General features: G+C 46.6%; 2 protein-coding genes, 1 non-coding gene and 1 pseudogene across 3 annotated transcripts in view; all 4 read right to left on the bottom strand.

Moving 5' to 3' along the window:
- Positions 1 to 8385, bottom strand: part of CENPS (centromere protein S) — a 9029-nt gene extending 644 nt beyond the window's left edge. The window contains exons 1-4 of the mRNA XM_006914368.3: positions 8228 to 8385; positions 5732 to 5855; positions 5032 to 5065; positions 1418 to 1484 (exon numbers count right to left, since the gene is read on the bottom strand). Of these exons, the coding sequence (XP_006914430.1) occupies positions 1418 to 1484; positions 5032 to 5065; positions 5732 to 5855; positions 8228 to 8278 (276 nt within the window). The 5' untranslated portion in view covers positions 8279 to 8385. The remainder of the gene's footprint in view (positions 1 to 1417; positions 1485 to 5031; positions 5066 to 5731; positions 5856 to 8227) is intronic.
- Positions 20 to 126, bottom strand: LOC112481816. The gene has a single exon (XR_003047051.1). It is a non-coding gene; the product is annotated as a U6 spliceosomal RNA (small nuclear RNA).
- Positions 8386 to 12049: 3664 nt separating the features above from the next.
- On the bottom strand, positions 12050 to 12168 carry LOC112481795 (annotated as a pseudogene).
- A 913-nt stretch (positions 12169 to 13081) lies between these two features.
- On the bottom strand, positions 13082 to 27285 carry PGD (phosphogluconate dehydrogenase). The gene is made up of 12 exons (XM_015591406.2): positions 27131 to 27285; positions 26244 to 26423; positions 23834 to 23899; positions 23040 to 23158; positions 21284 to 21353; positions 19051 to 19185; positions 17425 to 17614; positions 15217 to 15347; positions 14841 to 14974; positions 14334 to 14433; positions 14063 to 14185; positions 13082 to 13965 (listed from the first exon to the last, which is right to left on the bottom strand). The coding sequence occupies exons 1-12, from the start codon at positions 27173 to 27175 to the stop codon at positions 13846 to 13848; spliced, it is 1413 nt and encodes a 470-aa protein (XP_015446892.1). The 5' UTR covers positions 27176 to 27285; the 3' UTR covers positions 13082 to 13845.
- Positions 27286 to 27598: the final 313 nt, after the last annotated feature.

A 27598-nucleotide genomic window follows, 5' to 3' on the forward strand; every position in this document is an offset into this window, starting at 1 on the left:
CGGGGGTGGGTGGGTGGGGGGAGGGGTTGAATGCTTCACAAATTTGCGTGTCATCCTTGCACAGGGGCCGTGCTAATCAACTCGGCATCGTTCCAGTTTTAGTCCATGTGCTGCCGAGGCAGGCACTGTCCGGCAAATCGTTGAGCAACTACTATGTACCAGATACGAGGGACATAGGGTATTAAGACGAGGCCCCTACCCCGAGGGAGGATTTAGCAAATGTACAACTTTAGCTGCAAATCTTCAGTAACAAAGCTTCTAATGAAAAAAAAAAAACTGAGTCCAAAATAAAAACAATATTTGCAGAGGTCTTCACAATTAATATTCTAAGAGGACGTGCACTGACTATTCCTTTGCAAAAGAAAGTTACAACACAGATTTATGAGGAGAGAAATGTCGTTTCCACGGACACAGAGCACCATCAGGCAGCTTAGCTATTTTACTTAGGAATCATATTATCCTTAACCTTGGTTTAAACTTTGGAGGATGTTAGAAGAGCAAAAGCATAAAAGAGCCTTGTAGAAACGGCAGTAGATTCAGGGTTAGAAGGTCAAGGTTCAGCTGTCAACCACGGGGCTTCATATTTACCTTTGGAAAGTTACTAACTCCAGTTGCCTAGTCTGTAAAATGGGCTAGTTAAGTCGTGTTATTAAAAACCTTTATAAGGTGGTTGTGAGGTTTCGATAATATACATAAAATATTTACAAAAGCCCCCTGTAATTGCCAATCACTTTACAAATTCATTCCTTCAACAACTACGTACCGAGCACCTACTGCGTGCCAGGCCCTATTCTAGGCACAATGGATGGAGCAGAGAAGGAGACAAAAATCCTGCCCTCGTGGCACTCACATAACAGGGAGAAACAAGTATTGTAACTGCTAGGATCAGACTTGGTCAGGAAACCTCAGGCATCCTGAATCTGCCACTGGACACAGCCACTAGCCTAGGGAGATCACAGCATCACCTGTCAAATGAGGGCTGGGTCAAGATGACCTCTAGACTTCTTTGAAAAGGTAGAAAATGTCCTTCCCATCCCAACTGTACAGATACTGCTTCCCTATCTGGCCCCTCAGGAAAACTGTGGGCACCGTAATGAAACTATCCCCATACACTCTGGCCTGTGACCTGTCTGTGACATCGTGCTGTAAATGAAACACGGGACCAAAGTTTTGAGATATAACAAAAAAGGCAAACTATGAAAACCAGAGAGTGCTGATTAGAAAATTTCAAATTGGCTTGGCAAGATCCATCATAATGAAAGAAAGACTATAAATTACGGGCAGGTCTGAACGGTTCAACTATCTCTCGTTTTTAATGCAAGGTGCCCTGGGGAATCACTTCATGGCTGCAAGTGATTAACTGGGAATAATGTATTCTGATGGGAAAGGGGGGCGAGGGAAGAAACTCATCTCTCACCAGTGAATTACTCCTCCTGGCTAAGAGCTTCACATCTTCGGTGTTAATTGTGCTTCTTTTCGCGTGTCTGTAGAAAGGGCAGAGACAATTCACCAAAATGTTTGGTATTATTTAAAGTTTTGATGAAACACCAAAGTTCATGGTCAGACTTCAGGCTAGTAAGGATCTCTAAGTAGCCCATCTTTTCAGATTAAGGTCATTAAGCAACAGTGACGCAAAAATGAACGAAGTGACTAGCCAAGGTACCAATTAAATAGAGAGACCAAGAAAACGCAGAAGCCCCATCTGAACACCTCCACCGAGGGCCAAGGGTGCCTGAAGAATACAAGAACAGAACAGTCTGAAGCGTTAAATCTTCTGAAGGGACTTGCTTGGTCACAATGGTCACAGCGAACACCAGAGAAAAAGCAAGGTCACCGTGCACTTTTAGTGAAAATAGAAAACGGTGGTCTCCCGATACGATCACCTCTGCTTAAGAGACCTTAAACAGAAGAACAAAGAATTTCCATGAGGCCTGGCTTCACCTAGGCCAAGACCCTGAAGCTCACTCTGAGGGCTGAATTACAGGACAAGGCTTATGTGCATGCCTTCAAACACCAGTTTGCCAACGAGGAGTTCTAAGCCCGCCCGGTTAGAACAAAGACTGTCCTTTAAACAGGAACCTGGTTTCTTGTTCATAACATGGACTCGAATTCTCATTCCAGTCCTATCATCTTTACTTTAAAAGGTATTTGAGATAAGCTCTATTCAATAATTTATTACTCTAATTACACCCTTTCTTGGCATTTCTAACATCCTCCAATGATAAGCAGGAATTCTGTATGAAGGAATAGATAGGAATCCTTGTAGCCTTAATAACCAGCAAAGTGGCCAGCACGTAGTAGATCCATACTGAATATCTGTTGAGTTAAAGTCACACTGAAATTATACTTCATCATTTGGCCAAATTAATCCTTCACATCCTGCTAAATGTGCAAATATCACGTGTCCTCTCATCATGGTTGACAATATTGGCCTGCCCTGAGATAATATCCATTTTAGGAGATACTTCTAATTAGCCACCTGCAAAGACCAGGATAAAGAGGGGGGCAAAGTCAGACAGAAGGTGATACAATAACAGTAGCCACAAAGCAAGAAGCCAGTCCAGACGTCACAGGCGGGGGATGTGCGGACACAGTGTGGCCTCGCCTCGATCACACCGTCAGGCTGCTCTGTCGGAGTCCGCGTTCTTCAGAAAGCGCGCTAGAGGAGCAAAAGCAGCACACTGACGCAGCGAGGCGAGCTCATGCGTTCACAAAGCAGCATCTGGAAACAACAAAGCTGGCCTTCTCTACCACGCGGCTTGTCGTCTGGTATCTCGGCACCGTATTTAACGTGAATGCTTTCCTAGACGCAGGGGCGGGTATATTCGCGGCCAGCCACTGCACATCAGACTCTCCGATACCAAACCTGACTCCAGAAAATTACTCTAGGGAAAATAACAAAGCAATTTGTCGTGCAACAGTTTTAGCAACACAGGTTTTAAAGGTTATCCTCAAAATGTTCTTAGAATTTATTTACTATAGAGAATTTATCTTCTTTAAAATGTTTCATCTTTAACATATTAACAGTATTAAGGGACTAGAGAGTTCAAAGCTAAATAAGGGAAATTCGTAACTTAAATCGAGAGATGATTTTCTAAAGTTTACAGATGAATTGATTATGTGGACTGTATTTTGTCATAGAAACAAGGTCACAAACACCGGTTAGGTTCCCAGCCCACCTACAAAGACTATTTACCAAATAGTTAACCTGAAACAGTACATATTTCAGATTTCTCAAAGTAACCATAGTCCTAGTAGAGACTGGGTGACAGGGAGAACTCAAAGCCACAGGATAAACAAAGTTGACCTTCTGAGACTATCAATTTTATTCGGTGATAAACTTTAAAACACAATTTTTTTATGTGGGAGCAAACTGCAATACTATAAAAACCAACATAAAATTAAGACAAAGAATGAGTCTTCGAAGAAAATCTGCTCTTGCATTCACTTAGGGTTCTCGGGCGGAAGCTGGAGCAGCAGTGGAGCACGCGCCTGGACACAGTACATGAGGCAGCTCTCACAGTGAGTGAAGCCTCAGACGGTCTCACTCAGAGGGCAGCAGCTGACAGCCTTTACACAGATGATGATGTCCTTCCTCGTGGAACTTATAGTCTAAGTGACACACACACACACACCATTTCTCCCCCAGTACACAGCAAAAGAAAATCAACCTTTTAAAGTGATTATAAAAAAACACATTAGAGTACCTGAAAGCTTAATGTACTACGACGTTAAACATGTTTAATTTCATTTTTGTTTCTAGTATTTTTGCAGAAGCATTTAAAAATGTTTTTTTCTCATAGCTAACACAGAAATAGCAAAAAATAAAGTCACAACTGGTGAGCAAAGGCCTGAGATGCCAATACACATCCTACAATGCACAGAACAGCCTCCTCACAAAGAACAATCCAGTCTAAAATATTGATAGTACTGAGGTGGAGAAACTTGGCTCTATATTGATAAAACTTTATGTTCCAATCAAATAATCGTCTAAGTATTTACATTTTGTGTCTCTCTTTGTAATAAAACAGTTGTATTTTCCAAAAAAAAAGAAGAAATGGCAAACAAACGTAATAAACTTATTTTACAGGAGATATAGGGGGTGGGGGGATAATGGGCCACACGTAAGGGGCAACCACCCGACTTAACAATGAATAAACCATATGAGCTATCAGTATCCCATAATATTATCTTATCCCTTTTGGCCAAGTCGAAGATGCTAAGCAGTTTTTAGGGACTCATATATACAGGAATAGAAAGATTTAGAGCCTGCCCTCTGAGAACCTACTGCTTTAATTCATTCAAAACATTCACCCGAGAAACAAAGAGCTAATAGGAGCAAGGTGAAAAGTATGGGGTGTGGGAGAGGCTGGCACCAAATCACAAGTGGTAGCAAATTAGAAAGCTTTAGTCCTTTCAGGCTTTAGTCATTCAGATTGCTTCATAAAAGCAATTCGCTGCAATTGTTTTCAATTACCTGAGGTGCTAATTGAAGAGATGAACATAAATCTCCTGTAAAAGCTAAAGCTTTACCAGCTGAAAGCAAGTCACCCTCTTTTCAAGGAGTGTATGTCTCAGAACAAACGCGGCAAATGCAAGCCTGATGTGGACGCCTGCTGTCATTATCCGGCCACCTGCCAGCAATCAGCGCCTGGAGCACAGTGCAGCCCAGCTTTGGGCGCGGGGCCCACACCCTGGCATCACACCATCCCGGAGAAATGGCCTGAAAAGCACGCACGCCTCGCATATTCAAAGTCCTAGAGACGTTATTCATGTCTTTTTAGCCTGAAACTGAATAACTTCAGTTCTCTTAAAAAAATACTTGGAAAACTTCAAAAAATGCCAAATCAAGTCTGAATGGACGTGATTAAAGCAGATGTTATATTCTTGCGGAATCGTAATTAGAGATGAGCCTCCACAAAATACAAAAAAAACAAAAACGACTAGCTAAAGCTCTCCAGAAGTGCACCGCCAGATGGAGTGTCAGAACGCATGCAAACAGGGCATCAGACAATCACGCTCTTCACCCACCTTGCAAACATTTCGAGGTCTTTGGCAAAATTTTCTGAAAGAGAAAAAGAGATGTGCTTTAGCTACCCTCATCTCAATCTTATTTCAGAAGTCGCAAATTCTGCAGTGAGTGCAGTGACTAACATCACAAAGCCCTTTAAAAGGCGACAGGGAGCCACTTCAGGCAGCCCCATCACTGCACAGGTGCCTTCAGCCATTTGATTATGACCGACCACCTTGTCCTCCCTGGCACCCTTGACCCTTTATCACGAGCTTTCTGGTAACTGTGGCTACACCTTTCATTTCTAGAAACTACCCCTTAACTTTAAATTTTGCTACAAATTAGGGCTTGCAAGGACATTAATTTCCTGTGAAGTCAAGCAAATACCAATGCCACAAGTTCAACTGTCAAATAAACTGTGAGTGATATAAAAATGTTATAAAGCAATGAAATAAAAAATTTAATGTCTAATGTTCCAGGCAGTTTAAAACAATAAAGTAAAGGTGCTAATGTCCCAGTGTTAGTGTAATGGAAAAAAATAGCTCCTTCCATAAAATATCCAAATCGGACAGCCAAGAAAAGGACTGTGTCACGAACGGTGTCCAGTGACAGTGTTCTGTCTGGCGGTGAGACCCGACACGGCGCCCACCCACGCATTTCTCCCAGGCAAAATCAACCTTTGGGGCTTCTATACGTATGCAGGAAGGCCGGGCTCCATACCACACTGTCGGAAGGTCACCTCCGAGATCGCGGCGATGGTCTGTTTGCTGAACTGCACCTCCTTGTCTGAGGCCACCTCCTCGCAAAGACAGCCCACAGTGTAGTGGACCGCTGCCTTCAGCCTCTGAAGCGAAAATCAAAATACCACATAGGAGAGGTTGCAAATAACAGCTCTTCGCATCTTAAAAAATTAAGACCAAAGAGAGGGCCTGCTCAGTGACTTCTCCCGTGTACTAATAAATTAATGAGGCCCTCTGGAGTGTGACTTGTAGAAACATTACTTCCTGGTTAATGGTTATGATTTAGGTCAAGTAAAGATAAGAATTATGATGGCAGGTCAGCGGGGAGAGAAGTCGGATGGCACTTGCAAAGTATCTCTGTGACTTTGTTAATCCACAAATACGTGCCAAGTTCCCACAGAGTAAAGGCACATGCTAGGAGTTTGGAAGACACCATGAAAAAACAGACAAGGATTTTGCATCCTGATGGGGGTTAATCAAATAAATGCAAAAGGACCCAGCCCCTCTGCTAAAGTCCCTGCCAGCCCCATGCCTATAAGTGATGAAAGGTAAATTAATCAGGACACCAGAGGGGCTGGGTTGCTGGCCCACCTCAGCAGGACCCTAATAGCTCCTTAGCAACCCTTTTAGATGTTAGGAAACGCCTCTCCTCCCCACGCAGAGGAGTAAAAAAGCAACACAAGCGAAGCCAAGGTCTCAATCTCATGTCAACGAACTGCTGAGCCCCTGTGTAGACTCCGTCTCTGTGCTAGAGAGCTGAACGGGACATGACGACAGCTGAACCCAAGACAGCATAAACTGAACTGTACCAGCAATGTTCACAGCAGAGGCAACAGGAGGAGGGACTGCAAGAAGACAAGTCCAGGACCCCGGCGTAGAGGCCAGGCAGCAAGCCAGGCACCAACCGCCCTTCCTTAGTTTCAGACCTCACAAGACTAGGTAAGCTGAGGCCTTTGGTAGGAGGAGACAAAGGGACCCTTACTCTGGGAGGGATAAAGACTCTCTGGATCATCCTTTTTAGGTGTGTGCCGGGGAACAGGGGTGGGAAAAGGACAGGGATGCTTCTGAATGCTCCTGAACTTTTCTCTGTCCCTCCTCCTTCTGTGAGCCTCCTGGACCGGGCGAGGGGCCCTCTTCAATTCCGCAGACACTTAGAGGCTAAATCACAACCCTATATTCCTCAAGGACAGGACCCGTCAGTTTCAGTCACTACTATCCATCTAGTGCCAAGAACAGCTGGTTGAATGAATGATCCTCAACCACTGCACAGAAAATGAAGTTCAAATTTCTCAGCCATCTTTGCAGCCTTACTCATTTAATCAATAAGCATTTATTGCTTACTGAGAGCCAGGCTCTGTACTAGAACCTGTTCCAGGAAAGGACAAAGAGACAGGACTGAGGGCAACTGCAGGATCCTTGACTGGGTCCTGGATCAAGGAAAAAAGACCAGCAAAAGAAACACCGTTGGGACAACTCGGCAAATTTGAATATGGACTGAACATTAGATAATAGAATCTTATCAATGTGAAACTTCCTGCGTGTGATCATGGAGAGGATGCTGGAGGATGCCCCAGTTCTTGGGAGATGCATACTAAAATAGTAAAATGGAAAGGCAAAGTATCAAGATATTTGCAATTAATTCAGAAAAAAAGGAGCAAGGGAGCAAAAACACCAAAATGTTAACAACTGGCTTGAACTTCTCAAAATAAAGGGAGAGGAAATGTAACACTTCGTAGGAAGAAAACTCCCCAGCTCATTCACATGTCTCTCCAGTTAACTCTCTTCGAGGCTGTCACCTGGTTCTTGCTTTTCACCTCTTTACAGCGCTGTTACGCTCTCGGGACTCCGCCACGCCATTTATTCCCGCCGCTGATGACAGGGAGGGCTGAACACGCGCGACAACCGCGACGAGAGGTTATTACCACTCCAATTTTCCGTATACAAATACTGAGTGTGGGCAGTCAAGGCGCCCCTGCGGCTGCGGAGCCCAGATGCGAACCCGCGCCGGGAGGATGGCTCCGGCACAGGACGGCGCGGGTCTGCACCCAGGCCCGGAGGCCGCCTCCTGTCTGCCGGACGGAGCGCGCCGCTTACGGCCGCCAGCGTGTTGGAGCTCGCGCCACGTGCCCGGCACGCCGTTTGACGCTGCGGCTGCATTCCCTGTGACGCTCACCCCGCACCCTCACGACCACCCTGTCGCAGAAGGGAGAATGAGGACGTCACAAAGCCGCACGGCGAGGCCCCGCCGCCAGACGCCCGAGCGCGCCTTCCCCTCCCCCGAATCTCCCTCCGACCCGCGTTACCGTGGAAACCGCCTCCCAGCACCCCCCGCGGCAGCTGAGTCGGCGTGGGAGCGCCCCCCGTCCGCGGGACGCGGGCACCGCGGCGAAGCCCGGCCGGGGCCCCCGGGGCTTTTCCTGTCCAGAGACTCGGCGCCGTCCTCCCCCAGCCCAGCCGGGACGCGGTTCTCCTCTACCTGTTGATAGGAGAATTGCTGCTGCTCATCAGTCCCCTCGTCTTCCTCCATCCCGGCGGCCGCCCCAAGCAGGCGTGCGAGCTCATAAAGAGAGCGACCGCGACGGCGCACTCAGATTTTCCCGCCGCGGCGCCCGACGACGGGCCGCGCGGAGGGACAAAGCGCGCGCTTCACGCTGCCGCGCGCGCGCGCGCGCCCCCCAGCGTCCGCTCGGGGAAGGGCCCTTCGCGGCCCGTCTGCTCCTGCCCCTCCCGGGCTTTTCTCCCCGAGGGGGCCGGACCACCCAAGCCCAGCTCCCCGTGGACCCCAGACCCAGCTCAGTGCCTGGCAGTGGGTTAACACCAGCGCTCGGGAGGAGTGGGTGTGCGTGGGTGTGTAGGGACCAACATTCTTTATTATAACTTCCATACAGCTCTAACGTCCGCATGCCTTGGAAAATCCACTGAGTTTTTATAACTCTGCCACCAACAGTGGTGTCACAGAATGAGACTACGGACAGATGCTCGATTACTATCCCATTCAACGAATACGTCGCTCGCCTCGTTGCCATCAGCAAATGAACCCCAACTTTGGGTCTTTACTGCTTCCGAACCTTCTCCAGTTATTTCCCACCTTCTCAACTTCACTCTTGGCACTTTAGAGTCTGAAGAGAGGTCCCGGGCCGAGGCGTTACATTACAGAAAATTATTATGGTTGGAACTACTTTTCCTGGGCGGTGGCCACCAGATGTCAGCCTTGTGCCGGGCAGGAAACAAGGCGGGTCCTGCTACTGGTAATCATTGAAATCACGCAGAGCTTATGCTCCTAGCTTTGTTCTAGGCGCCAATTTTATATTTCATCTGCACCCAGACATGGGTTCTATTACCCTTATTTTATATGTGAGGGAGGGAGCAGGGTCACAGAGATAAAAGAACGTTGTCCGAGGTTTGAACTGCTAGAAAGTGGTAGGGTCCAGATTTGACCAGAAGCAGCCTGGTTTCTGAGTCCCTATCCTTTGTTCTCATCCCACTGCCCTCACCATAAACAAGAACATTGGCCGGTTTCCTGAATCCTTTTCACCTGCACTAAATAGGGTATCATAAATATATAGTTCAAGAGCAGATATTTATTTTCCCTAAAATTGAACTGTAAAATGCCGATTCAAAAATCAATCTCCATTAGCTGTTATATGTATTTTATAAGCTAATGAGGTCAAGATTTTTTACTTCTCTCACCCTTGGACAAATGGTACCTGGCACAGTGTGTGGCACGTAGTAGGTATACAGCAAATGTGCCAATGAGTAAATGAACTGTACACACTGAGCAGTAAGACAATCTAATGATTAAGTGCATGGACTCTGGCACCAATTGCCAAAGGTTCAAATTCCAGTTCTTCAGAAGCTATGTGACTTTGGACAAGTCACTTAATACTCACATGCTTCAGGATAAGAAATGAGGATAAGAATAGTACTTACTTCAGAGCGCATTGTATTAACAGAGTGAACTTAGAACAGTGGCTGGTGCACACTCTGTTAGCTATTATATTTGTGCAGTTTATACCGTTTGAGACTCTCAGGAAAAATCCCTAAATTGAGCCAGAGTTCCTGACTCCCCATGTAACAAATTCCTCCTTTCAAGGAAAGCACATGTGCACATGTGGAAGACTATATTTTCCAAAACAAAAACAAAAACAATATCTCCTAATCCACTTGCTCCTCTAGAACCTCGCCACTCCACTATCAAGAGGTAGAGTCTAATCTTCTGCTCCTTGAATTTGGGGGGCTTACGACTCACTCCTCGGATAATGCAGCTGTGACATCCATGGCTAGGTCTTAGAAGGCACCATTCCGTTCACTTTGTTAGCTGGAACACTGCCTTTTGGAGCCCTGAACCACCATTTAAGAAATTTGCTGAGCCTAAGGCCACCATGTGGTGAGGCAGCACAAGGCCACACCATAAGGCCACTTGTACCTTTTCCAGCAGATAGTCCTAGCTGAGGTCCCAGCCAACAGCCAACATCAACCACCAGATAGATGAAAAAGACAGACACCGCCAAGTGATCCCAGCCATGGAATGGCCCTCAGCTTTCAGGTCTTCCTAGCTCAGGCCCCAGACATTGTGGAACAAGGATAGGCTGTCCCCCGTGCCCGTACAAATTCCTAACCAACAGAATTATGAAAATAACAGAAATGGTGGTTATATTACACCACTGCATTTGGGGTGGTTTGTTATGTACCACTTAGTAGTAACTGGAACAGCATGTAAGATTACTAGACAGTGAACATGTGTCTACTAACATATATACAGAACATGGTACACAGGCAAGTGCCTCTTAATGATGGGGGTACGTTCTGAGAAATGTTTTTAGGCAATTTTGTTGTGCACAAATCACAGAGCGCACTTACACAAACCTGGATAGTACAGCCTACTGCACACCTAGGCTGTATGACCACTGTGGCATATGTGGTCTCTCATCGACTTAAATGTCATTAGGCAGTACAGGACCATATATCTATTCTGAAGTTCTCCTCTGCCCCTCCTAAAAAGATGTGCTCCATATCTGCCTCAAAGCACGTACATGTACCACCTGCAAATCCCCAGCCTGAAGTCTTTGCTGAGAAATCCCGACTGCTCTCTTGTTTGATCCAGATGTCTTTATAACGAACTCTTTTGTGTCCCAAATAAAGCAGAAAGAAGAGCCTGAAGTCATAAGAGGCCTACAATCTGCTGGAATCGCCACCAGATTGTCCCTCTGGCCTTAGGCTGGACAGGACTGACTTGGCAGGGGGCGGGACCCCTCGCCATCGACCTCCATCCACTTCCAGAATCCTTCGCCTACCTCACCTTCAGCGGGAGGTAGGTAATAAACAGTAAACCCTAAATAGCATTCACTGTGGCAGGCATGAGTTTAATCCTCCAAACAGTTCTGTGAGATAGATATTATCATCCCTTTTTTAGAGATGAGAAGGTACACAGACACAGGGGGTAAATCACTCTTGAAGGAATGCAGCAAATTGGCGGTGGAGCTTAGATTTGGGCCCAGGCGGAGTATTCCACAGCACAGATTCCTCACTGTTGGCTGGGCTGCCTTTACCAGAGCTAATGAGGAGTTTTCAACTGACATATTTCTCAAGTCAATCATGGGATGTAAAATTCAAAAGGCACAAAAGCATGTACAGTAAAAACGTCTGCCTATCAAGGACCTAGGCAAATGACCGTTATATTCTTTTAACAATAAAAATAACTTCCATTTATGATGTCCTTACTGTATGCTAGATACTGTGCAATATATGTAACCTCATTTATTGTCACAATAACCTAAGGAATTAGCCCCATTTTACGGATAAAGAAATGGAACCTCAGAGGACTTAAATACTTGCCCAAAGTGGCAGTGCCAGGAAACAGTAGAGTTAGGATTTAACTCTGATTTCTTAATTCTAAAATAACGTTCCATGGTACTCTAGCACGTCACTCCTGTAGAATGGCCAGCAGCCAGACATCACCTGGGAGCCTGTTAGAAATGCAAGATGTGGGCCACCCCCTCAAGACCCACTGAATTAGAATCTGCCTTTTACTAGGTCCCCAGGGAGTGAGGGGTGGTTGGGGGTATACACAGTGACCAGCTCCGCTGGCCTGTTTGTCTGAACCACACCAACTGTGCAGCACGGGAGCCCCACCCAAACCTCCCGAGGGCTGGTTTGCAAAGTGAAATCAGGCTGGGCGCTGCAAATGGAACATCCTTCTTTTTTTTTTTTTTTTTAGGCGAGGCAACCCTTGGCTGACCTCACAGATCGCAAGGATTTTGCCAGTTTACAATCCGGTATTCTTTTTTTTTTTTTTACACGCCTACAGTACCTGGTCTTCCTAGGTGGTCTCCCATCCAATTACTAACCAGGCGTGACCCTGCTTAGCATCTGAGATCAGACGGGATCGGGCTTGTTCAGGGTGGCATGGCCGTAGACTCACATCTGTTTTTTGACTGTGAGAAATAGCACTGCTTCAGGGACAGACACACCCTGAAGTGGTAATAATAGTCATTTACAGAGGTGCTTATCATGTGCCAGGCGCTGATCTTGGTCTATTGTTAACTGGTGTATCTTCAAAATAGCCTTAAGGAGGCAGGTCTCCTTATCATTCCCATTTTTCTAATGAGAAGACTGAGACCGGAGATAGTAAATAACTCGCCCAGTCATACAGCTAGTAAGTAGAGGGAAGAAGTCTGCCCCTCATGGCAGCTTCTGGAATGACAGGCTGAGGCTGAAGTTCTGGCTCCTCCTTCGGACAGCCTCCGGCTCCTATTGTCTTTGAAGGAACTCACTCTCCATTCTAGAAGCACCTCTCCGCCTCAGAGAAAGAGGTCAAAAGATGAGAAGAACTGCATTAGAGCTTCACCACCCTTGGAAAGAATTCTGAACCAGGAGCCATGACTCAGCGCCTCTTAAATTCACAGGTGGGGGCGGGAGAGGAGGGCGATTGATCGGGGCAGGTCTAAGGACTCTGAGTGGGCTAAGAGCTTAAAAAAGTTGATCATTTAATGAAAAGGATTATCCCCACCTCTGCTCCCAGGCCCTCTGCATTCTTCTGAGAGGTCAGAGGTCAGACTGAGACCTTAGCTGTTAAAACAGGGGAGCTGTTTGCGCTGTGTAGGCAGTAGGGATTCAAAGCACCAAGGGGAACCCTTCCTGGATTGAGCTGCTAGAGAAAAGCAACTCCCTGGGCACCAGGCCGTATGACAGGACCGGTCAGTAGCTACCTATCATACACGTGAAAAGGCCCTAGGTTGCTAAAAATCCCGCACTAAATCCACGGGCCCAGCTTAGGGACAAACAGGAGACACACAAGGGCAAGAGAATGAACCAGGCCAAGCTGAGCCTATCGTTTAAAATGTAATTCTCTAAAATGTTTATTATGAAATATTTGAAATACAAAAAAGCACACGTTACAATGAGCATCCGTCTACCCATTGCCCAACTTCAGAAAAAAAATAACCGACACATTCAAGTCCCCTGTCCACTCACTCCCTGCCTCCTCGTTCTTGTATTATTCTTGAGTCTCTTTTAGAAAGAAAATAAAGAGGGAAAAATTAAGGCTAGAAGGAAACAAACTGATTCAAATGTAATGAAAGTGGTTGCAAAGCTTTCTGCCAGTGGATAACGACTCCGTGTGACTGAGGTGAGAGTATTTAACAGTCGGAGGAAAAGCATAAATATAAGGTAGCTTTTATTGATTAGAGGAGAAAGAGAATTCAGCTGCATGATACAAAGTTTCCAGTGATCAGATTCCAAAAATACCCTCCCTTCTGTGTGATAAGAGCTGCTGCCTCCATCAGGGCAAACAGACTGCCTCCCTACTGCCTCCCTAATCCACCGGGGACATCACAGGGGACACGTGGAAAGTAGCTGCTTCAAGGAGCTGGTGTGTGCTATCGCACATGGCCAATTCCTGGTCAGTCCCAAGAGGCAAGGGCAGAGAACTACTTCACAAGTAAGCTCGGGCTGGCTTTTTTTGGAGTCTCTTATGACACTTTATTTGAAAAGATCTGAGCAGAAAGTAGGGCAAAGGGCCATGTAAGCAGTGCTGTGTGGCAAACGGAATGTCCTTGTCTGTGGAATCGTGGTGCGTAACACGACGGCTCTGATCTAGGCGTTGTATGAAGAGGATGACACGCTGCCGCCATGGCCTGTCCAGTTAGTGTGGATGAACTTCCCCGGTTTGGCTAAGAGTTCATAGGTGTGAGCCCCAAAGTAGTCCCGCTGAGCCTAGAAAGCGAGAGACGGGGTTGGTTAGGGAACAGTGGAGACACGCACCCGCGGGTGCCCGCCCGGCTAACGCTTCCCACGTCCTCCCAGAGCTCACCTGGATCAGGTTGGCTGGCAGCATCTCGTGTCGGTACCCGTCGTAGAAAGAAAGCGCGGTGGTGAAGCAGGGCATGGGGATGCCCGCCTGGACGCCCGTGCTGACTGCCCGCCGCCAGGACTCCTGCCGAGAGCAAAGCCCACCGGAAAGGTAACTGGCCCCATCGAAATGACAGATTTCCACCCGCCCCAGAGCTGCTAAGTGGAAAATGGATGCCCCAGAGTGAAGCCCACCGAGACAGTCCCCGTACCAGCGGCTCCCGGCTACGCACCTGGCAATTTTCGACGGCTGATTTAAAGAAGTCATCCAGGAGCAGGTTCTGAAGTTCTGGGTTTCGATCAAACGCATCTTTGATCTTTCCTAGGAACACGCTGCGACAATCAAGAGGGAGAAGTCAATAACCTACGCGCAGCAGGCTGAGGGCCTGGCAGGAAGCAGGGAAGGAAGTGGGAAGCCGACGTATGCCCTGGGGAGGTACCAAGTCACACTTCTCGCCCTGAAAGCTAGCTGGATGCTCGGTGAAGGTACAGAGCCGGAGTCCCAGCAGGCAAGGCGAGGGCACGGTGGTTCCCACAGAACTACTCTAAACGGTGGAGCGGAGACGCTCCCCTTAGGACAACAGCTGTACAGGAAGAAGGCGATGCGAGCACCCAACCCTGTCTTGGCACCCAGAGTACTGGTGAGAGGGCTGACTGCACCGGTTATAGGGACCCTGTTCCCGCAGTGCCCAAGACCCCGCCGCCGGCACAGCAGTGCGGCGCGTCCTCCCATCACTCACCTCCTGATGATGCAGCCTCCCCTCCACATCAAGGCGATGCCACCATAGTTGAGGGTCCAGCCAAATTCAGTGGCCGCCTGTCTTAGCAGCATGAAGCCTTGAGCGTAAGAGATGATCTTGGAAGCATAGAGGGCCTGAAGGATGACACGAAGAGTTGCAATTAGCAAAGTAACCACCTGGAGCCTACGAGCCTTACCCAGCACTCACCACAGGTCCCAGCAAGGACCTGGGCGGGGCAAAGGCTGCAGATCAGACCCGGGAGCGAGGCTGGGCTCCACCCCAACCCTGTGGCCTTGGTGTGCTCTCCTGCACGGCTCCCGCCCCCCACTGCCTTTCAGGGGACAAACAATGGCTACTGCCAGGGACAGGGCCCCACCTTTCGAATGTCCTCCAGAAATGATTTCTTATCACCTTTAAACTGGATCTTCTGAGGACCCTTCAGCTTTTTGCTAGCTTGAATCCTCTCGTCCTTCAGAGATGATAAACATCGAGCAAAGACCGCTTCTCCTGCGGGGAAGATAATATATTCCAGAAGAGTACCCAGAAAAACAGAAGTAGAGCAAGACTTTCAATTTATAAAGAGCTGAGAGACTCAACCATAGTCCACAAGATTTAACCAGGATCAGAAAGAACTTTTAGAAAAAATTCTAAACAGTTAATTTGATAATTAAAACTCCGAGAGTCGGTCTTCCAACAGAAATACAGGGCTTCAACCACAAACATAAACTTACTCAAAGGGGAGTTTTGAGGGAAAAATGAAGCGGTGAAATGACTATTACTCAGAATTACTCGATGTTGATCTATGAGTAAAATTTCAATTTCAACTGAGAGGACTTTAATTTTTAAATCCTCACCAAAGACTCAATTTATTTTCCTTTGACGCACTAACTACCCATCAATTTGAAATAACTAGTACATAGAGAAGTAACACTTACAGATTCACCCTTAAAACACTACATTTTCTAACTCCTACGCAGGTCGGCATAGCTCAGATATCGCAGGCTCGGCCGAAATGAAGCAAGTATGACAATAAAGTGAGTCGGAATCTTTTGGCTGGGGGAGGGCCTTGCCTTCAATTTGTAAAAAACACAACACCTGTGAAGCGCAATGAAGCGGGGTGTAATAACGAGGTGCACCCCTAGTTTAGTTCTCAGTGCATCCACGGTCACTGTTAGTTTCATGATTCGACTTCATTTGAATACAAACCTTTCAAAATAGCATTTTACTATTAAGACACTTAGTATCTTCATACATTATCCCTTATAAGAGACTACCTGCTAGATGACTTATGTAACTAGAATAAAGTCAGTGTCTTTGTGCCCTTGCCAGGCGCTCCGGTGGCTCCTGCAGTGCACACCATGACTTAGCATTTGTGGGCGGAAGCTTCGTAAGAACTGGTTGCAAGGAGGCAAGCATGGCGAAACCCTCGGCGTTACCCCAGGCTTAGCTGGGACGCCGACTTCCCCATTAGCTCAGCAGACAAAAATGTGCCCACCCAGGAACCAGGTCCAGCCTGCCTTCAGCTGGTAGAAAGGTGCAGCTCCCGAAATGAGAGCAGGGTTCTTTTTGAGACTGTAATACTCTCATATTTGAGTCACTAACGAATAAACTTCCCCCAACCATTGTCTCCTTGGTCCCCTGCCTCTGGTGTCACTCAGAAAAAGCAGCCAACTTCCTTGTATGCAGTGTGGGACCAAGCAGCCTCCCTCCCCCCTGACTGGGCCTTACAACCACATGGCTCATGGTAAGAGTCATAATTAATGAGGAGATCGAAGGAGGAGCCTAGGGCTGGAGAGGCAACTCGCATCTGGAAGAACAAACGAGAAAGCTTCTGTTTTATTACAGGGGGACCATTCTGCCAAGACCAAGATTAGCCTTTCATTAAACATAAGAGGCACCTTTTTTTCGATCTTATCGGAGTTATCTATTTTATTCTTAAAGAACCAACTTGTCATTTTGTTAGTCCTTATTACTTGTTTTCTGTGGTTATTTCTCCTTTTTATTACTTCCTTCTCTATATGCGTGTTTGAGTTTAATACTTAGTTTATTAACATAAGGTAGAAAACATGAATGAGGATTATACACCCAGTTCAGGACAGTAGTGGTGAAGAAACTTAGAATATTTAGGCACTTGAAATGTACATATTTTACTTTTTGTATATTTACTTTTTAAATATTTGGGGGGTACCTCAGCAAAGTGTTCAAAATTAAGTGCTGAGTACATACGCTTATGTTATTCTATAAACTTTCGTAAGAAAAATTCTATTAATTACCTTGCCCATTAAAGAGATTTAGGTCACTGACTATAATTAAATCACTTAAAAATGAAATTGCTGAACAAGACAGTAACTTTCAATTTATCTCAAAGCTCCTATGACTACGGATTAAAAAGAAAAGATTCAAAAGCAGATTCAGCCTCTCTCCAACTAAGTTTTTCATACGTAGAAAGAGTAGAAAGCACCCTAAAAGCGGACGAGGGTTGAACAGATTCTAATGAAAGACCTGGTTCTTAGCTGCCAGTCTCCACCAAGGCCGGCAAGGTCAAGAGTGAGACCAAAGGGCTCGGTGGAAGGCTGAACGTTACCGATGAGGGTGACGGGCATGCCGTACTCCAGGGCCGAGATGGCGGTCCACTTCCCGGTGCCCTTCTGCCCCGCGCTGTCCCTGATTTTCGGCAGCAGGTGTGTGCCATCGCTGTCTTGGAACTTGAGAATGTTGGCTGTGATTTCGATCAGGAACGAGTCCAGCTCCGTCTTATTCCATTCCTCAAATGCCTTCGTGCAGGACGGGAGAGAGACCCGGTTAGACAGGGCGGCTCCCTGAACCCCTTCGTTCCTCCCGTTTGCAGACACTGCCCGGCTAGTGCGCTCAGCGCTGCGGGCCGACAGGCTGCTCCCCAGCGGGCACGGCCAGACCCGTCTGCTCCCACCGGCTGAGGCCGACGCGGACCAGGGGTCGGCGCGGTCTTCTTTGGCCGGGTCCGCTGACTGCGGGTCACCAGCACGGTTCTTCCTTCAGGGCAAGTGCTCCTTTTCCTCCTAGGTCCGTGCCCCGCCGCCTCCCCAGCGCCCTGCCTTGGTCACCCGATCTAAAGGCACCTCCCACACCGGTGTCCTTCTCTTCACAGTGAGCGCTAACTAGTTTTACGTTATGCATCTAGCTGTGGCTGGCCGTCTTCCTGGCTCCATGAGGACAGGGGACTTCGTTTTTTTTTTTTTTTTTGCTATGTATCCTCAACATTTAGAACAGAGCCTGGCAAACAGTAAGGCACTCGTATACATATACTGAGTGAACATATTAAATATTATGGAAACCAATTAAATAGAAACACAAAAAGAAGAGCACTATTTCTGTGAAAACTGAGTCAAATTGTTTTGGAAAGAACGACAAGGGCAAGTCAGTGAAACAAAGTAAGTGGGGACGGCACAAATTACGAGGAAAAAATGTAAAAATTCTAGGACTCTGCAGTGTACCTTGCAACTAAGTGTCTTTAGATCATGTTCCCCTTGAAATAACTGACACCAGAAATTCCAGATGAAAAGAAAGACAGCTAGAATGCTAACGAGACTATATTTAAAGAAAAGGACTTGACTGGTGAATGAATGCATATCGCTATATTTTCAGTTAAAATAAATGTTTACCTAACTAATAATACCGAAGCATTTACAGAAAAGAATACTGATGTCTGCAGTTTACTTTGAAATGTGCATAAAAAGAGAAAACTGAAGGAAGGATGGACAGATATTCGAAAGCAGGTACAGTCAAATGTTCACGGTGTATCTAAGTAGTGTGCATACGCGTGTTCACTGTCCAATTCTTTCAATGCTGCTGCACGTTTGAACATTTTCATAATAAAATGTTGGGGGAAATGCTAACTGTCAAAAGCCAGTGTCGGTCTGATCAGAAAAGAAAGCCTCTATTGCACCTCCCACATGGACAATGGGAGGATCGAATGGGACGACGTGCGCAAAGGGACACAGGGCCTGACACACAGTGAAGATCACAAATGGTGATCAGGCTTTGGGAACTTCTGGCTTAGTGACCAGCTATCATATTTTATAGCCCTTTTACTGACAGCTTCCCTTAAATTAGGCTGAGTCCAACCAGGCCACCAGGATGACCAAAGGAAAAAGAATGAGGAAGGAGGTCCTGGCACGAGCGAACTCTTTCTCATCTGGGCGTGATCTCTGCAGTGACGCCCAGAGCTCACCTTCGCCATCTCATTATGCTCCATGCCCAGAACGTCTTTCATCAGGTGATAAGCCTCACAGATGAGCTGCATGTCGCCATACTCTATCCCATTGTGCACCATCTTCACAAAGTGTCCTGCTCCCTCGTCTCCCACCTGTTGGAGCGACAAGTCCCAAGAGGCCGTCAGAGAAGCAGATAACACACCAGAAAAACCCATATCAAATTCTTTGGCAAAGGTCCCTCTTCATACAGAAAATAACAAGTGTAAAGCAAATATCAGTAGTTTCAAAATAAGAATCACTATATAACAATTCAAAACAAGCTTCGATTCAGTCCAAGGTTATTTAAAACTACAAATTCATTCCTCTAAAGATGTTTCAAAATCCCCAAATTTACTCTAAGTACCCATGGTTCCTTAGCCTATATTTTCCATACTTTAGCACTGTTATTCAAAAGAACTATTCCCTACTCACAAGTAAAAGAATTATTTTTCCTGAAGTTACCACTTTTCTGGCAACTAGAGATTACAATGTTGTGTGATTAAATATCTTGAACTTTAAAAGCACAAATGTACTGTAGTTGTTTTTAATGGCTGAGAGATGAAATGACCTCAGGTCCCAGGTCTGGCCCTCAACCTTGAAAGCCCAGAAATGCGTTCTTGTCAGAGTCTCATGGTGGACAAGATACTGCTTTCTAATAAAGCTGGCAAGATGTATAAAATCAGAATACAGTTTATAAGTTTATGATGAGAAATTTAACTACGGATCTGAGTGGCTACAAGTATCAGTCTGATCAACAAATTCTGTCCCTATAGACAAGCTACTTAGGAAGCCCAATTATTGTTCGTGGGCAAGGAATCAGTACAAAGGGAGTGACAGGGGTCAAAAATTTAATGACACCTGTCATGTGCACCCATCTCATGACAGGATCTACCAGCCCAGCGGGGACCAGATGTGTGGCTGGCCTGAGCAGTCTCTCTTGGCAGCCACTGTTCAAACTGATAGTGTAGACACTGACACCAGAGACTTCCTCTGTCCGTTTCCACTGCTGACCTACCCCCTCTGATTTTGACACTTTCTTTGGCCATGAAGTAACATAGCTAACGACATCTTACTCCTCCCCTTCCTTCCTGTAACTTCAAAAATGAACTAAGGAGAGCCTGCTCTGCTTATGAATATCAGGTTTTCTGATAACCTGAGACGAAGCCTCAAGGTTACGGAAAGTGAACCTGACCTGATCGAGACTCGTAAGGCACGTGCTGATTTTGGGCTCATAATTTTGTCCTAAGCGTATCTAATAAGTTACCATCATCGTGCTTTTACTGAAGGTACTCTACTGTCAAGGAATGAAAGTTCCCCTCCCGATCTTTCATACGGACGAGAAAATGACTCAACGCTCGAAATCACAGCACTGGCCCCTCTTTACCCCAAGTGGAGTACGATTAAAGTCAACGACCAGTTCGGCTGCTACTGCTGACGTCACCCAGCACTGTGAGACCCAGGAGGGACGACTCCCTCACCCCTCATATGCCTCATTCTTGTTTCTTCTCTACTTTTTATCTCATATAAAGTATAATAAAAATAGCACATACAAATGCTTATATAAAATGAAAGGGGATTAGCAGCTAAAGAGATCTTGGAGATCATTCGGTCCAAGTCCTGTATTTTATAGGTAAGAAAGCTGAAGTCCACGTCGGGAAAGCGACTTGCCTGACGTCACCCAGTGCATTAACGGAAAGCCAGAATTACAAGTGAGGTCTCCGAAGCCTACGGTTTTTTCATCCACAGTATGGACTGAGGCTGTGTTAGGGATAAAGCTATTTTCGTGGCAACACAAAATACAGGAAGGGGAGGTGTGTGTGAATGAGCCTAGCCATGTTTATGTTCAGGGCAAAGGCCACAGCTTACCCTGTTCCAGCAGAGTCCCTACCAAGGCAGGCAAAAAAAAAATTCTTTCTTTAGCCATGAAAAAACATGGCTTAAAATAATCTTATTCCACCTCATCCTTCCTGTTCCTTTTTAAGGACTCCATCTTTTATGATTTGAGGAAGACTACCTTTAGGACCAACCTCAAGGCTATGCACAGTCAATTAGGGTACAAGGATGTGTACCATAAGCACGCATTTTACGCCTCAGCTGTGCTAGCGACTTAAGGATTGAGATGCTAATGTCACAAAGCCAACCGGTCCTGTGCACTTGCTCAGGTCCACGGCCATGTTGCCAGCTGGCTCTGCAGAGGGGCCCAGCACTTGCCCAGTCACAGCAGGGTTCTCCAGTCCCCACTTTCGCAGCGATGCCCTGGAAGATTGTCTTGATGTGGGGCCTGTGGAAAGGAACCGCAGAGTTTAGCCGCTGAGACCTCAAACACCCACGGACCCCCACCCATGCTAATTTTTTTTCTTTCTAATGGGGGTGGCAATGCCCACAAAAAAGTAATGAAGTGTCTAGTCCTCCAGGTGAACGGGTCAGAAGCTGCAGACTACCGGATATGAGCGGAGAGACAAAGAGGGGCGGGGCGGAAGCTTCGCCGAAGCTCCGGAAGAAATGTCTACTGCGCTGTCAAAGAAGGCTGTGGTCCCCACAGTGAGCAACACGAAAGTTCCTGCAGGGACCCGACTATTAGGATGGATGTTATCAAGTACAGCTCCATTCCAGAGAGAACCGTGCATGTTTCCAAGAGCTACATCATCAGCATTCACAGAAAAAGCAGCTGTTCGTCGCTCCCACAGCCCCCGAGGAGGAGGATGTTATTTAACTCCTGATGCTTTTTCCCTACCGTTCTCCTCACTATGACCAGTGAAGGCCTCTTCACCAAGTTTTTGGTACAGATACAAAACCTGACAGGGCTGTAAAGTTAACCAACGCTTAGGATCAGGGGGCTAAGACACCTACATTGTCAGCTTTAGAATTTCCCTGAACTTTTATGGAGTGTTTCGGGTAAAATGCCATTTCCACTTCCACCAGACCACATGAGAAAAGTGAATGAATAAGCAGCTGGAGCACCATGCACATCAAACATTCTCATGTGCAGTCTGTGTTCTGTGTGCATTTCTAAGAGCCCGCGGGCAAGTACTCTGAGATAAAGACCTTTAAGTTTCTGAGAAGCAAGGGCTCTACCTCTAGATTTAACGTACTGAAGAGAACCCTAGACTGACTCATCAGAGAGGTAATTTAAAGAATAGTCTTCCCCAGTAAACCTTTCACCTTTGGGAATTAGGTTTGATCACTCCTTACTTTAATGCCTTCTAAAATTCTAGCATGTTTAGAAGTCAAATTATAACTAATTTAGAAAAGAATGTTTCCTTTCCACGTCTCCCTCAAACGGGTCCTTTCCTGTTTCTTAAACTTCTGCTCCATCTCCCTGTCTGGCTTTCTCTTTTACTGCAGTCTCTGCAACGCTGTTTCTCCTCGGTCACATATGATGAATTACTTGAATCTTTCCATTTTGATTCTCCATCCCACTCACCGCCCCCATCCAGAGTCTTTATATCATCTTCCTTTACAACTTCCCCTTCTATGGCCAACGCTTCCCCTTATGCATAGCACCGTGAACGGTGTAAAATTTGTTTTTTCCCAAGTCAAATAAAAATCCCTCCCCCCTATTCCTAGGGACAAAAGAGGCCCCATCAGATTTTTCCATTACTCACTATTATTAAGTCAAGTTATTTTAAGACTAGACATCAGTTAAAGGGGCAGACCTCACTCCTCCATCCAGACAGCGCACAGGACATCGTCTGAACTGCTTCCTCAAAGTCCCCGAACCCTTTAAGCCTATTTAGAACTTCCATTATCCGTCTTGGTGGGAATAACAGGAAAAAAAAGGCGAAAGAGGAATATGCACATATATTATATCAAAGCAACAAAACGCATAGGCAAAATATTTCCAGCATCTCGCGTCTCCAACACTCTGTCGTCCCGGAAGTCAGGGGGGGCAGCACTGCTCACGGCTCACTCATCCTCCACGTGCAGGCTCCCTCATGTGGAAATGGGGCCGGGTTCTGGTACTCACCAGGCTTCCTTGTTCCCTCCTGGCATAAGGGATGGGCCATACCGGGCCCCGTCCTCTCCACCACTAACTCCGCTCCCCACAAACAGGATTCCCTTGGCCTTGAGGTCTCGACATCGTCTCTGTGTGAGAGGAAAAATAATTTCATGATGCTTTTATAAAGTAAGTTTCTCCCAATGAATGAGAGTAAGAGGGACAGGTATGAAGAGCCCACATCTGACAGGAAACGAAGCAAGAATCCGAGCATAACCTGATCATTAAAGAAATCCAAACTCCTCAGTTTGGGAGTTAAAAAAAACCCACGGAAGTTTAAGATAGCAATCCTGTCCCTGTCCCCAAGGGAAGTCATAAAGCCAAACGAACATTCTCATTTCACTGGAAAGGACCTTGCAAGATCATGCAACGAAAAGTTGGTTTAATACAAGCACGACGGCCACTGCGCGGCGCTTCGGGCCCTGCAGGGACTTTTCCCAGCACACAGGGCCACCGGCGCAGCTGCCCTTGGCCCCGTCGGACGCTGAGGCACCGTGGGCTGGCAGGGAAGAAGGAAGAGTCACGCCTACGCACTCAGCCTGTGCTGTTTAAGTGGCGGTCGTCCTTTTGAATTACGTGTGACTGATGAGCCCCTCGCCCTTCAAATATGTCTCCGCAGAAACTGTGGGAGCTGCCGCACCAGCTCCAGTCCCCAAGTCAGCACGGCGGAGGGACAGGCCACTCTCCTGTCACGTGTGCAAGGCTGACACCTTTTTCTAGAATGTTCTCAGAACACAGAAAAATTTGGACTGAAGAATACTTACTGTGGTATCCCTGTATTCAGAATTTCCTCCATCAATGATGATGTCGCCGGTGTCCAACAATGGAACCTATAACCAGATATCAGCATTAAAGTGGCCCAGACATGTGAAAGACAAAAGTAAAACATACCTCGGCCAATTAAAACAAACGAGAATTCATCCCAGAAAAACCTAGTCTAAAAGTATGTATTACTGAATTTTCAATAATCCTCTGTGACTAGAGCTAGACCCTATTTACAAGATCAGCCTAGCAAACCCAGTCAGAACTCTCCACAACTGAGATTCCTCTTAACTAAGATTTTACCACAAACAAAACGTACTTGGAAAATTCTGCATTTCCCACGCGTACCACCTGCCTGGTTTATATTCCCAAACAGGCCTTGAACATCTCCCTGTGTTGTGCCAGTCGGACTGCTTTATCATTTCTTGCTCCGTGCCCCTCACAAGGTTTCAGTTCACAGCACTTAATATTTTCCTACGCTGAAGAACAATCTACCTTTTTCCAGTCCATCTTGTCTCTAGTTAATCATAGGCGGCCTGAGAGCTGGCTACACAAAAAGCTTACTATGTCTTCTATCATGTTCTTCCTTTCTAGGTCATTTTTTTCTTAAAAATGGTAGCACACTGATTACAAATTTCCTGCAGAAACAACCCGTGTTAACACTGCTCGAAATGTTCGTCCCCTGCCTTTGTTTGTCACTACATTTCTCACAAGAAAACATTCCTTCCAAATGGCCAGCGCCTCGGTTTTCAGAGCTGTGACTGTACTCGTTAAGTATCTAAAGAAATGATTTCCACTGGCTCCCCTTCACCCATGTGCATGATTTTTTTGGAGGGACGAGCACCCTGAGGCTGCAGGGCACTGGCCATGAGGTGAGGAATCCCCCTGCAGCGAGTACAGTCCTCTTCCTAGACAGGCTGAGGGAAGGGGCCCAAACACCTCCCGGAAACTACCGGAACAGGTAAGAGCTGCTGTTATCCCCACCGGTGGCTCCTCTGCCAAGCCATCCCAGTGGGCGAGTGGCCATGCGTCCTTCGGTGGGAACAAGTTTGGGAAAGGATGGCCGACAGGTAAGTGTGAGACAGAATGGCGATGGGCCCACTGTCCCCTAGTCTTGGGGGTAGAGGGATGGGGAGGAAAGCCTCGGCGAGGCATCAGACTACACTTGACTGTGGTTAAAGAACCACGAGCAGCCCCTACATGACGCCCACCCCACATGGGCCGACGATCGGGGACCAGAATGGCAACTGAGGCCTGCCTCCCAGAGACGCTCTAGGAGACTCAGCACCAGGGCACCCGGCAGGGCCATCGCGGTCCATACTGGTTTTCCTCCAAAAAACATATCTTTGCTAAAGCTAAAAACTGGTACAAAAATAAGTACCCAGTGTGTAGCTGCTAGGGCTCCCTGAGAAGATCTCTCATTATTTATATTAAATTATACAATGATTTGGGAATTGTTGCCTTACAGGAACACGGAGAAAAATGAAATCTATTTCTAAATTTGGACACTAAGGTTATTAGTGAATAGCACTAAATGATCATAATATACAATCAAAATTAAGCTGTTTTGAAGATCAAAGACAGAACCCACTAAGATTCCTAGAGATGCGCTGCATTACGATGTTTCGGACGAAGCTGGACCACTTGTTCTACGGGGCTCCCATAAGAATACAACGGAGCTGAAAAATTCCTAGCGCCTGGTGAGGTGGCAGCCAGCGTGACGTCACAGTGCGACTCGTGAAGTGTTTGCGGTGATGCTGGTGTAAACAAGTCTGCGCTGCCAGTCGTATAAAAGCGTAGCACGTACAATTATGTACAGTACATCACACTTAATAATGATAAATGACTGTTACTGGTTTGCGTATTTACTGTACCGTACTATTTATCGTTAGCGTGTACTGATCTGATTTAAAAAAAATTTGCCGTAAAACAGTGTGCCGTGTCATGCCGGCAGCCTCACACATCTCGCATCTCTTGACGGCATCACTGTCTCTCAACGACTTGATCTCGTGTTGTTTTGTGCACTAACAAGCTGTACAGGCTGCAGCAGGAGCAGCAGGCTACCCTGTACGGCCCAGGCGTGCCAGAGGCCACACCATCTTCCAGTGATGCACTTCTCAGAATGTGCCCATCGCTGACTGGTGCATGACTGTGTTGTTTCTAATGCATTCTTCTTGAAATGTCTCTCGGTGTCCTCAGAATTTTATATATAAAGAATTATTACCACCGGAGGATATGCTGTTACTTAATTAGTACCAATTAAGCAATTATTTTTATCAGAACTGGGCAGTTCATACTCAGAAGCTGAAGGGAGAAAAAAATTTCTTAAGTAAAAAGAAGTGAAACAGCTAAAGGAAAAAATGTGGAAAGTTTTGTCACATGAGCAGCAGCTGGGAGCAGAGATGACCTCACCAACTTTTCAACGAAATCGTCAACAGCCTGACCAGCCTTCACAAGCAGTATGACCCGCCGAGGCTTCTTCAGCTTCGAGACCATTTCCTCCAAGGAGTGAGCACCAACCACCTTGGTTCCCTTCGCCTCATTGGCCAAGAAGTCATCAACTTTGGAGACCGTCCTATTAAAAGCACAGACCTAAAAGGACAGAAAGCCGATTAGGGGATCCACGACATTCAAGACCTTCAGACTGTGGACTACGTGACAATGAAATTTCTCTTCAGCCCAAGGTTTTGGGGAGGTTGCCTCTGCCTTTGCCTTGCTCTACCCAAGTTCTGATCAACCACTCTAAAGTTAAGTTTAGTAGATGAAATGGCAGGGAACTACATCTAAGCTAAGGTCAACTACCCTGGCACACCAGGCACGAGTCTGTCACCAGCGGGTTAGAACTCAAATCTAGGAACCAGCTGGTTCCAGACTCGTATCTTTTGCCACTGATAACCCTTGTGTCCACATATTTATATGCAATATTATTTGCATATTTATATGCAAACTTTTCAGTATCCTCAGCTCTCATTACGAGATAAAGTTAGAGCTCCACACACCCAGCAGGATTTCTCCTCCTCAAATACTGATGGGCTTATTCAGGCTGCAAACCTTACAGAACTGACAAGGGTGTTTAACAGCACTCTTCCTCACAGAATTATGAAATTGGCTGTCCCAACCCACACGTGAAGTGGTGCTTCTCCTTCCTCGGCAAAAAAACGTCATAAGCAGCAACAGAGCAGATATAAAGAAAAGTATGTTTTTTGTTATATGGGATCTTTGAAATCACAGGTCAATCACCAGTACTCAGGCTAATGTACACCAAGATCCCGTAAAAGAGTGTGTCCCTTGTGACTTACCACAAAGCCGTGGTCATTCATGTTCAAAATCAAGTTCTGGCCCATGACAGCCAGTCCAATCAGTGCAATATCAGCTCTGAAAGACCAGAAAAAAGAACAAAGAAAAATGTGTCAGTTCCACTTAATCCGAGTCAGGACCCAGAGTTTCCGAGCTTTTGCTATGATTAATAACTTGTTTTAACTTTTCCTCTGTCCGCCTACTCTCACACTTTAGAACCCAGGTATGCAGCCTTCCATGAAACTTGCACAGACCACCCCACTACTCTGTCACTTCAAGGGACCTCAAGTTCTCTTGAGATCAACTAACCACGCACGTACGAGGGTATTCAGGGCATGGAATCACGGCACGTAAGCGCTAATCTATCTGGCAATGATTTGTTCCAGGAGTCCCCCTCCCCTGCAGCGGGGAGAGGCCCCTGCTGGCAGAGCCGCCGCCGGCCAGCCCCCCGCCCTGCAGACCGGCCCGGC

The sequence above is a fragment of the Pteropus alecto genome, unplaced genomic scaffold (assembly GCF_000325575.1).
Source record: "Pteropus alecto unplaced genomic scaffold, ASM32557v1 scaffold125, whole genome shotgun sequence".
Classification (NCBI taxonomy): domain Eukaryota; kingdom Metazoa; phylum Chordata; class Mammalia; order Chiroptera; family Pteropodidae; genus Pteropus; species Pteropus alecto.